Source organism: Osmerus eperlanus, chromosome 14, assembly GCF_963692335.1.
Source record: "Osmerus eperlanus chromosome 14, fOsmEpe2.1, whole genome shotgun sequence".
Lineage (NCBI taxonomy): Eukaryota > Metazoa > Chordata > Actinopteri > Osmeriformes > Osmeridae > Osmerus > Osmerus eperlanus.
The window spans coordinates 1,177,729-1,189,800 of record NC_085031.1 but is presented as its reverse complement, the minus strand read 5'-3'; the positions used below and the strand labels follow the sequence as shown (position 1 = coordinate 1,189,800).

Here is a 12,072-nt window from a genome sequence, read left to right as displayed (position 1 = left end):
AGATCTGTTGGCTCTGTAGGCAAACTGCAGTGGGTCCAGGAAAGGGTCTGTGATGGCTTTGAGGTGTGCCAGCACAAGGCGCTCAAAAGACTTCATTACCACAGAGGTCAGGGCGACGGGTCTGTAGTCATTGAGTCCTGTTGGCCTTGGCTTTTTGGGCACAGGGATGATGGTGGAGGACTTGAGACAGGCTGGCACATGGCATGTCTCCAGGGAGGTGTTAAAGATGTAGGTGAACACCGGAGACAGCTGGTCAGCGCAGTGCTTGAGGGTGGCAGGAGAGACAGAGTCTGGCCCAGCTGCTTTGCGGGGGTTCTGCCTCTTGAAAAGTCTGTTAACTTCACCCTCCTGAATGGAGAGAGTTGTCACTGTAGAGGGGGTGAGGGAGGAGGCCCCGTGGGTGGGAAGGGGTAGATCAGGACAGTCCAATTGTCTTTCAAATCTACAGTAGAACTCATTCAGGTCGTTGGCCAGGCGGGAGTCGTTAGTGGAGTGGGCGGCTCTGGGCTTGTAGTTGGTGATCTGCCTGAGCCCTCTCCAGACAGAAGCAGAGTCGTTAGCAGAGAACTGACGCTTCAGTCTCTCTGAGTACAGTTGTTTAGCCTCTCTCACCGCCTTGCTAAACCTGTTCTTCGACTCCTTGAATCTGTCTCTATCCCCACTCCGAAATGCTTCCTCCTTCTCTGACCTCAACCTTCTGAGCTCTGCTGAGAACCAGGGCTTGTCGTTGTTGAAGTTCACCCTGGTGCGTGTTGGAATACAGCAGTCCTCACAGAAGCTGATGTATGATGTCACAGCCTCTGTGAGTTCATCCAGACTATTGGTAGCAGTCGTGAACATATCCCAGTCAGTACAGTCCAAGCACGCCCGCAGATCCTCCATAGCCTCACTGGACCACTGTTTTGATGTCCTCACAACAGGTTTACAGAGCTTTCATTTCTGCCTGTATGCAGGAATCAGATGGACCATGGTATGGTCAGAGTGACCCAGTGCTGCACGAGGGACGGCATGGTAGGCTCTACTGACTGTAGTGTAGCAGTGATCCAGAGTGTTCTCTTCTCTGGTTGGGCATTTATGAATTGTCTGTATTTAGGGAGTTCGTGGCTGAGATTACCTTTGTTAAAGTCGCCGAGTACGATAACAAGGGAATCCGGGTTTGCTCGCTCCACACTCAGAATCTGGTCGGCGAGCATGCGTTGCGCCTCTTTAACCTGTGGACCCGGTGCCATCTAAACGCCGACCAAAATGAGTGACGCAAATTCTCGTGGCGAGTAAAAAGGTTTACAGTTTATAAAAAATGATTCCAGATCCGGAGAACAATGTTGCAGAATCACTGTCACATCTACACACCAGCCACTGTTGATGTAGAAACAAATACCACCGCCTTTGGTTTTGCCGGAGAGTGCAATGTCCCGGTCAGCTCTCACGAGTTGAAAGCCTGCCAGATGTAATGCAGTGTCCGGGATCAAATCGCACAGCCATGTCCGTGAAGCACAAAACCGAATATGAAAGAAAGTCAATCTTAGTGTCATCTTAGTGCCACTTAGCTCACGGCTAGCTGTAATTAATCTGGATAATGTTCTTTAATGTCAGATGCAGGGCATGACATTAACTTTTTGAGGCACTTGTCCTTTGGACAAGTACATTTACGTTTCACTTGTCCATGCACAAAAGTCATTTGTCCAAGACCTTTAACCCATTAAGGAGTAGCGTCGCACATGTGATCGTTCGAATGCGGGTCTCACAGCGTAACGTCGCACATGTGCGATTCTGAACATTCCAACCGACAATTTTCCAATAGACAAAAACTATATGACAAATGCTATAGTATGGCTTCAAAATTTACAATTAGGAGGCTAACAAGTAGCACTAGCAGGTAGTAGCATTGCTACGAGTATTATGCTAGGTTACTAGGTAACGGAAGCTAACTAAAGCTAGCTAGCTTCCGTTTTGGAAAAATAACTCACTCTGATGGAAGCGTCGGAAATATTTAGAACTCACGCATCTAAGGGTTAAATAGCCTGACCGAGTGAAGGGGGCAAAACTAGCCTGGCTAACGGAGGTAGTTTTCTCAGGCAAATGACAAATGAAACTGGCTCGGTTAAAGAAATCTGAGATTCTGGCTATCTTCAGCAGGCTCTACAAAAAGCAGTCCTCTCTGACGTTTTTTGGTGTAGAATGTAGTGAAATACAACATTGTGAACACACTTCCAGTGAGCGACCCAGAATCAGAAAGGGTTTTAGTCGCCATTAAAGTTTGCACAGACAAGGAATTTACTTTGGCAGGAAGGTGCATACATTAAACATATAGGAATCTTAAAAGTTAAATATGTGGTCTAACTATACAAAAGGAACAAAGTCTAGCAGAGGGGATTTAGAATAAAAAATTAAATATAAAGTAGACATAATTGACAATCTAAAAATACAAAAAATACAGATAGTACAAAAAATACAAATAGTACAAAAGATACACATAGTTCAAATTGCAATGTGGCAAGGTGTCATTGTGCAGATTGTGATTAAGTCATTAAAGTCAGTGTGAGCCCTTGGCTTTGTTGAAGAGGCCAACAGCGGATGGAAAGAAACTGTTCTTATGGTGTGAGGTTTTGGTCCTGATGGACTGCGGCCTTCTGCCGGAGGGGATTAGCTGAAACAGGGAGTGGCCAGGGTGGGAGGGGTCGGCAAAAATCGTACTCGCTTGCCTCAGGGTCCATGAGGTGTGCAGGTCCTCGAGGGTAGGCAGATTGCAGCCGATCACCTTCTCGGCAGTGCGGATGATACGCTGCAGTCTGCTCTTGTCCTTGGCAGTGGCAGCAGCGTACAGAATTTCCCTATTTTCCTTTCTACAAACTCTGGTGCGTTAAGCACTTAGTTTAATTTCAGATCGAATTCCTTTGTTAATTGCATTAGTTCATTGACAAAACAAAATTCACTTAAGTTATACAGCCTCCGATACAGCCTCTTAGTGCATGCGCTAGTGAAGCATATGGTGCAAGCTGAACATGGCTGAAAAAGATCTGTTGGCAGCAAATTATTTTTGGGAAATGTCGAAATGCTTATCCAAACAACATCACCATTGAATTATAAAAAGGACCTGCAAAAAATGAACTTTGCAGAGAACCCGGTTCTCGAGATGATTATGTGAAACTCGCTGACCTAAAATCCCATTCTAAAAATACATTTATACAGACAGATACATTCTCACACACACAGATTCCTGGCATTATTAGAAAGATAATGAAAAATTGCGTTAATGATGTGCATAAGTGACTAGAATAGATGATTTGGAGGTTGAAGAAGTAGCCTCCTTCAGAGATGACAGAATTTCAATTGTGATCAGAATCAAAATTAGCTTTATTCGCCATGTAAGTTCACAAAAACAAGGAATTTACTGTGGCAGGAAGGTGCATACGATAAACATAAGAATCTTAAATATAAAAAGGACAACAGTCTAAATAATTCTAAAACAATATTATACAATGTAAGATATAACATATAAAATAAGATCAGAAATAAAATAAGAGGGCTAAATGACTGTTTTAAGAAATGACTGTTGATGGACTTATAAATAAGAGTTATAAATATAACCTAGAGAGGGTACAATTTCTGGGGAAATTGTAGGGTGAGCTTGCTTGCGTCGGTTGCAGATGGGTCCGTCCCCTAAAGTTTTCCCCTTCTAGTCATATTTTCAAGCATTTATCCTACTCATCTTGCATTAATTTATTAAGAACCCCCTTTGAAACAAGCTATTGTAACAACGGATCCTTAGGGGTGGGAAAAGAATGATGTTCAATTCACACTTGAGGTCCTGGGAGAGGATAGTGCCCAGGAAGTCAGTGATCCACCTGCAGGTGGAGTTTGGCAAGTTCTGCTGGGAGAGCTTCTCCTGAAGCAGAGTTGGGATCATGGTGTTGAAAGCAGAGCTGAAGTCCACAAACAGGATCCTGGCGTGGGATGTCGGGGAGTCCAAGTGCTGGAGGGTGAAGTGGAGGGCCATGTTAACTGCGTCGTCTAAAGACCGGTTGGCTCTGTAGGCAAACAGCAGGGGGTCCAAAAGAGGGTCCATGATGGATTTGAGATGTGCCAGCACCAGTCACTCAAAAGATTTCATTACCACAGAGGTCAGGGCGACAGGTCTGTTGTCATTAAGTCCTGTTAGCCTTGGCTTTTTGGGCACTGGGATGATGGTGGAGACAAGCTGGCACATGGCATGTCTCCAGAGAGGTGTTACATTACATTTACATTTAGTCATTTAGCAGACGCTCTTATCCAGAGCGACTTACAGTAAGTACAGGGACATTCTCCCAGAGGCAAGTAAGGTGAAGTGCCTTATCCAAGGACACAATGTCATTTTGCACGGCCGGGAATCGAACCAACGACCTTCTGATTAATAGCCCGACTCCCTAACCACTCAGCCATCTGACCCCCCACTAAAGAAATATGAGTTACTTACCTGTTGACTTACCTTGGTTGAGGCCTCTTCTACTCTCTGCAGATAGCTAGCTTTGGGAAAGAAGAGGTGTTGAAGATGTTGGTGAACACCGGGTACAGCTGGTCTGCACAGTGCTTCAGGGTGGCTGGAGAGACATAGTCTGGCCAGCTGCTTTGCGGGGGTTCTGCCTCTTGAAAAGTATGTTAACTTCTCCCTCCTGAATGGAGAGAGTCATCTCTGAGATGGGTAGGTGTGGGTCAGGACAGTCCAATTGTCTTTCAAACCGACAGTAGAACTTGTTCAGTTCGTTGGCCAGGCGAGAGTCGTTGATGGAGTGGATCTGTCCCCTGAATCTGGATCTGTCCCCTGAATCTGGATCTGTCCCCTGAATCTGGATGTGTCCCCTGAATCTGAATCTGTCACCTGAATTTGGATCTGTCCATGATCTGAGACATATAGGTACCAAAGCCACTGAGAAGAACGGTCATCACCGACTGCATCACGGACTGTGCACTAGTTCATAATAATTTGACACAGACAGACTACAAGGCTCTGGGACTCCTCAATGTGGCCGGCCACACTTTATTGTCTCCACTCTCTTCGCACACAACTTCCTCCTTCAAAAATAAATGAGTATTTTACAGATCTGGCTGCAATCGATCATTCGAAAAGGGGATGCACCTTTCATACAACAGCCTGAAAGATGCATTCAAGGTTTACCATCTTAAAAAAAAATATATGTAATCCTGTGCGCAATGCCCAAGATTAACCAAAAACATTTTTACATCTGTAAATGCCAGTCGCATCTAAAGTTAGTAGCTTACTCTCTTCGTTGAGCGACTGGACACAACTCTCTAACAGAGTCAACTTATCGAGTAAAATGACACATGTAGGACAATGTGAGTGGGCGAGAGACATTATAGTTAACATACTTGGCATAGCTTATGCCAGCCAAGAGATTCCGTCAAGAGCGTTGGAGTTGGCTAGTCCAACTGGTACAGTAGCGTCGAGTTCCAAGGGAAAAAGCTGCGTCGAGTAAACCTATAAATAAGACAATAAATGTGTAGATTAAATTGGGAAAAACAAAATAAATGAAGTAATATGTTATATATAGCGATTAACAGAGTATCGTCAGACACGTCACTTCCTCCTGTCAAAGATCAACAAACGTTGTAATTTACATTTTACATTTAGTCATTTAGCAGTCGCTCTTATCCAGAGCGACTTACAGTAAGTACAGGGACATTCCCCCGAGGCAAGTAGGGTGAAGTGCCTTGCCCAAGGACACAACGTCAGTTGGCATGACCGGGAATCGAACTGGCAACCTTCGGATTACTAGCCCGATTCCCTCACCGCTCAGCCACCTGACTCCCTGTAATTAAATAATCACTGACCAACAACACGGAAATTAATGACAGATTGAAGAAAGCAAGTACATTTTCCAACCTTGCCTTTAGCTCCATGCAAGTAGTGCCATCTAGCGACCATTACGTTTCAGTAACAACGTCTCTGTCTGAAGACTCAGGGATCATTTGACCCTATGCGCTATAAATAGGGAAAACCGGCTGGGCGCTACTAGTGTTAAATGTCACATCTCCATTAGTTGACATTTCTTGCTTTTGTCCTTCTGTCTGTCATCTGTTTGCTCTTGTATGTGTCTCAGAAGAAAAACAGCAGACATCTCTGACAGAGTGGTGTAATGTCCGAGGAAGGGGGTCCCGTAAGAAGACCCATAGGGAGTGGAGTGCAGGCTCTTCTTGTTTTCTCCATGAGAATGACCTTCTGGACGATGGAGGGGACGGAGTCTTCAACCAACATGTAAGATGGAGATGATTCTGTGACCAGGATGTTCTTATTATGGCACGTCCAATTTTTTTTCATAAAGTGGTGGATAGGCAGCGCAGTCAACTAAGATCAGTTGACAGGCAACAGTAAATTACCTTCTGAAGAAAAAGAAAGGGTTATGTATTTTCTTCATCAGCACAGATGACAACAGAAGTTTGTGTTAATGTCGTAAAGCTACCACACCTTAAATAATATAACAGATGGACATCTTTGTAAATCTGTGTCAGAATGAGAAAGACACAGGGTCTTTGGACCCCTGGCTGCTGAAGGAGATGGACGCCTGCATCTCAGACATCTTTCTGAACCAGGATGCAGATGCCTTTGTTCAGTTGTTCAACCTCATCCTCAGCGAGAACGTCAGTGGTACGGTCACAATAATCTGTCTGGTTTTATGTCCTCTTAAGATCCTGCCAGTTTCAGTTTTCTTGTTGAATTAAACTGTTATCAATTATTTTCCTTTTATTAGAAATGGTCCATTGGTTAATCAAACAGTCTGTGATCAACCTAAAGTGTGTAATGCTATAGACAGCCAAGCAATCCTTTTATACTGTTAGTGGGACCGTTTGTAAGTACAATCCAGTTCTGCCTACAATATGATCATCTTGCCTGTTTGTTGGTACAGAACTTTAATTGTAACGGGATTGTGGGTACTACTAAAACTGCAGTTTTGATCTTTACACATAAACACCTGATCTCCATCCTAGTGGACTACATGCACAGCGAGAAAAGCGCCACTCCCCTCATGGTAGCGGCGAGCCGAGGCTTCATCAGTCATGTTGAGCAGCTGCTCAGTATGGGAGCCAGCGTCAACCTCAAGTCTTCCAATGGCTGGTAAGTCTCTTACAGATGACTTTGACCTGTTGGTATTTTAATGGTTTAGTGTTACATGAATGAGTTGGATCAGATGAAGTGTTTTTATTTCAGGACTGCACAGGACTGGGCCAAGCATTTCGATCAGTTCGAGGCTGTGGATCTACTTGAATCTCACCAGTAAGAGGAGTCTTTGTGACATTACATAAGGCTCTGAGTAAGGAGGATGACCTTATGTAAATCTGAGATTTAAGATGTACACAATCAGTGGCACCTCTTCTCTTAGATCATCAAGCTGTAATCATAAGCCTTATGCATCACCTGTCGTCTATCACACTCAACACCTGCATTTTGTTGAGGACTAGAACCACACCTTTAATATTCCACCAATCTCTCATATTCCCTGGTTTACCCTTCCTTTATCTGCAGATCATCCCTGGAGTCAGGGAAGCTGGACGAGTTATCTCTGGTGCAGTCAGCCAGCAATGAGCTTAGCGCAGAGGACCAGGAACTGCTTAAGGTCTACCACCACAGTTTTGATGATGAGAAGGTGGACCTGGACATCATCATGCACCTGCTTCACAACATCTGCACCAGCTCTGACGATGGTAACCTGAGAGCGAGCGAGAACTTGACCTAGTGTCATGCAGAATGATTATTGATGATAAAAGTGTTTTTCATTCTTGTCCAATTATTATATATAGTTATATAGTTATCTTTAAATTCAGAAATCTGTGTTTTGCCTGGTTGTTTTGAACAAATTCTGGTTTAAAATGGTGGCCAATAATGCAAATGACTGTACCACCTCTTTGTTTTGACTTCATGTTAACAATGGGACGTTCCAATTCAGGTGCTGTTTTAATCTTCCTTCCTGGATATGATGAGATTGTTGGACTGAGGGACCGCATCCTCTACGATGATAAACGATTCGTAGATCATTCTCAAAGGTATGAGAGAAGGCTGAGAACATGTGTCCTTCGATGCAAATCCTGATTCTGGGAGGTTAGTTCTCAGAGAACAGTTGCTAATTGGAACATTCTAAACAATCCTTTCGATTTACGTCAAAACGCCATGCATGTTCACCTGTTTATGCTGTTCTATTACAATATGTTCCAATATGCTCATCTCTTCTGAGGGTGTCCTGTTCCCGCTTAAGGAAATTATACATGGATCTTCAAAACATTGCTAATATGAGAAGATAAACACATTAGAACACATGATGCAATATTTGAAACTGATTTTGAATTGTCTAACCTTTCATAAACTACAGTCTTAATCTGACATAGAAGGGGTTAGCATGTTGGTTTGCCTTGCAAAGGGTAACTACTAGTGTTGTTTCGGTACCAATACCAGTGAAATTTCACGGTACTCGATACCAAAGCATGAAACAAATAGATTACTGAACAACACTCATTTGTTGACAGTAACAGTCACCTACAATATCTAAGGCTGTACTTATGACAACAACAGAACATTAACAATCACAATGCATGTAGGCCTAAAGGCAAAAAATGTGGGTGGACTGAGTGTAGGCATTAGGCAAACTCAGCAGATGACTTAAAGATCATTTGTAGAGCTCAAAAATATTAATCTTGAACATAATTTGTAAGAAGTAGAATGAGTGTATTCAACACGCTTCATGGGGCTCTTAAAATGTTGCTCACGCTACAAAACTTAAATGTACATGTAGTCTATTCCAAACCCTGACACAGTAATTTTGGCAAATATAAAAGCCTGTTAACCAAAACAAAAATGTGTTAACCCTGTTGTGCCCTCTCATTTCATATGCCCCAGTATTAGGTGCTGCATTTTGAGTATGTTGCAAACCATAAAGTAAATTAACAGAGTTAGCCAATTGGTTTCTGGTGATTGACGATGTTCTCATTGTCATCTGCCTCACACCCAAAGTATTTCTATACGTGGTTCTTCCACTTTTCAACTGTTAATGGAGCCTCTGCAGCATTAGCTGCTTGTCACCATGCCGGTGTCTTATGATTGTCCAGTGTTGCCAATTTAACAACTTTGTCGCTAGATATAGCGACTTTTCGCCCTCCCTAGCAACAAAAAAGAATCTAGCGACAAACCTAGCAACTTTTAGTGACTTTTCAGAGAGCCACCGGTGACTTCTGGCGAGATTTCTTTGGCAACACTGTGCTTGTCAGAGTCCAACTCTGCATGGGTACTGGGTAGACCCGGTACTCGGTACTACTGTTCAGAAATTCTGGTATTGTACAGTTTTGTTTGAGTACCGACTTGGTACCGGTTTTTATGACATAATTAGTAACTATGACATTCAGAGGCTTAATGTGATGGGTGTGTCTTTCCTAGGTATCTGGTCTTTACCCTCCATTCTAACATGCAGACATCAGACCAGAAGAAAGTGTTAAAGAACACTCCCGTTGGCGTTCGCAAGATTGTGAGTAAATACAGTTTGAATGTTCATGATGCTGTTCATGGGGTCACTTTGAACATGTTGATACCTTTCATTAATTAACACATCCTATTTAATCTCATAGGAATAAAATAATACATTTCCCTCTCAGATTCTGTCCACTAACATTGCAGAGACCAGTATCACTGTAAATGATGTGGTCTTTGTCATTGACTCTGGAAAAGTGAAGGAGGTGAGGATTAACTAGTTTTCTTGTCCCACATTGGGCAAAATTTAAACAGTACCGTATTTCTTAGATTAAACGCCACCCTTGAATAAACGCTGCACCAAAAATGAACATTGTGTAATAAACGCCGCCCCAGAAATACGGTAGTAGCAGCATGTCATTTTAATGAACATTCTCTTGTGTTGCACTAGGGGCCCACTGCTAGCTAAATAGGTTTCAAATATCACATCAACATACCTTACTTAGCAAATAACTCTAGCTAGTTAGAGAGTTAGCTAGCAGTTAGTCGGCATTAGAAGGGAAGCTTATGAAAAAATTGCCATAAAACGAATAGCAGTCTAGCCTATTGCTAACGCCTGTCTAGATTATCTATTGAAAGAACTGAGAGGCAGGTGCTCTTGCGTTTACAAGCTAAAGTAGTTTACATAATAATAAAATATAGTAGTATATTGGATATACTAACTATTAACGGGACTGCCACAGACTTTGCTTATGACTCATTTATTGAGAACCTGAAAACCGTGGCTCTCCTGCATAGCGACCAAACATCAACTGGCTACCTCAGGATAGAGAGCGGTAGGTTACTGTACCCAGCAATGGCACTACTGCCCCTAGTGGTCAGATGTAAGTATCCCACTCTACAACAGCTACAGTAGGTGTTTTCGCTATCTAGCTTTTCTTGCATTCCTTGCAAATCAGCGTTAATAAAAAGCAGATGCGATAGACCTAGCTAGTGTAGCTAACATTGACATTTGCTCAGTGATTTAGAAGACCGTACGGTTCAAACTAGCTAAGAACATTTAATGTAGCACGTTAGCATGCTAGCGCAGCTAGCCTAGAATACAGTATTTCTTAACGAACATTGTGTTATAAACGCTGCAGCGTTAAATCGAAGAAATACGGTACTTTATGACATACATACATTCATATACACAAGTACACACACACTACGTGTGTCTTACAATTCCAGAAGTCCTTTGACGCCCTGAACCACGTGACCATGCTGAAGATGGTGTGGATTTCCAAAGCCAGCTCACTACAGAGGAAGGGCAGGTGAGATATCCACTTATCTACACTAACAGGCCAAAAGTATGTGGACACCTGACTATCATACCTATATAATCTTATTGTACATCCCATTTTAAAACTATGGACAATATTTAGGGCTGAAATTACCAATTTAAGGGCCTGCAATAATGCGATTTGATCAGTGTCACACTGTAGTGCTAAACTGTAATGCTCCCAAATGCAATCCAGACAACACAGTGTTGGAGTGCAAACAAAGCCGAAATAGCAGTGTGGGAAAGTTTGACAAAACTTTAAACAAAAATTGCTGTTGTGTGTAATAAATGCTGGTCGGAACTTGCCTTTCATGGGAGCACAGCGTGCATGTTGGAGCATTTCAAGCAGAAACATCCCGGCCCGAGAGGACACATACAAACTAGCCAGGATAGCCGTTGTTAGCGACAGCAGTTGATAAAAAAGGCTAGTTGTATGTGTCCTCTCGTAGTTCACTCATAGTAGTGAACTACGTAGTAGTTCGTAGTTCACCTCGCTTTGTTCATTGAGTTCCAATCAAACCAATTTAACAATGGGGGCTGTTTTTTGTGGTTTTGGGCTAGAGCCTTAGTTCTACTGATGGATCTTTTCATGCTGAAGAATATAATGTCACTGACACACACATATTAATGCCTATGGATTTAGAATGGGATTTCATAAAAGCTCCGATAGGTGTAAAGTATAGGTGTCCCAATACCTTTGTCTCTAGTGTATGTGTGTACTGTATTTTGCCATCAAACCAACATCATGGACATTGACAAACTCTGTGAGCTCTTTTTATCCATTCATTTTAATGTACGGGTGTGGTGTCATTAGAATTTCCTCCCGATCTGCCCATACTGGAGGGCAAAACCTGGTTCTCGCGAATGTGACATCTACCTCTGTAAACACCGCTTTAACCAGCTCTGCCACCCAAAAAATAGTTCTTTAATAGCATGTGTGGGCGGTATTTATACTGTGGAGTAGGGCTGGGCGATATATTGAATATTAGCAATAATATCGCAATAATTTCTATGACGATGTCAAATTAGAAAATATCGTGAATACCGATTATTATTATTTTGGTCCTTGTGTTGCTTGAGTTATAAGATCACCGTCTGGCTCCTCTGTGTTCACACACAGACAAACAAACACAAACTGAAAATTGCACGCGCACAGGCATTCTCTTTTGCTCTCTTTTTGTCCTGTCACATGAGGACCTCTGCATGAATTGTTCCATGTGAGGTGTATTTTGTCAAGTTGCAAGTACCATGTTATGGCAACTGCTTAAATTTACACATTTTGTACTTAGTAAGAATAGCATTTCTA

At 42.7% G+C, this 12,072-nt stretch overlaps 1 protein-coding gene across 4 annotated transcripts in view; it reads left to right on the top strand.

Annotated features, from left to right (window-relative positions):
* ythdc2 (YTH domain containing 2) overlaps positions 1–12,072 on the top strand; it is a 66,775-nt gene that overhangs the window by 13,521 nt on the left and 41,182 nt on the right. For 3 of the 4 annotated variants that reach the window (XM_062478452.1, XM_062478453.1, XM_062478454.1), the window contains 9 exons: positions 6,096–6,250; positions 6,505–6,640; positions 6,982–7,108; positions 7,202–7,267; positions 7,517–7,695; positions 7,938–8,034; positions 9,416–9,503; positions 9,631–9,711; positions 10,676–10,758. In XM_062478452.1, the coding sequence (XP_062334436.1) occupies positions 6,096–6,250; positions 6,505–6,640; positions 6,982–7,108; positions 7,202–7,267; positions 7,517–7,695; positions 7,938–8,034; positions 9,416–9,503; positions 9,631–9,711; positions 10,676–10,758 (1,012 nt within the window). The remainder of the gene's footprint in view (positions 1–6,095; positions 6,251–6,504; positions 6,641–6,981; positions 7,109–7,201; positions 7,268–7,516; positions 7,696–7,937; positions 8,035–9,415; positions 9,504–9,630; positions 9,712–10,675; positions 10,759–12,072) is intronic. The other variant, XM_062478455.1, reaches the window with a different exon arrangement.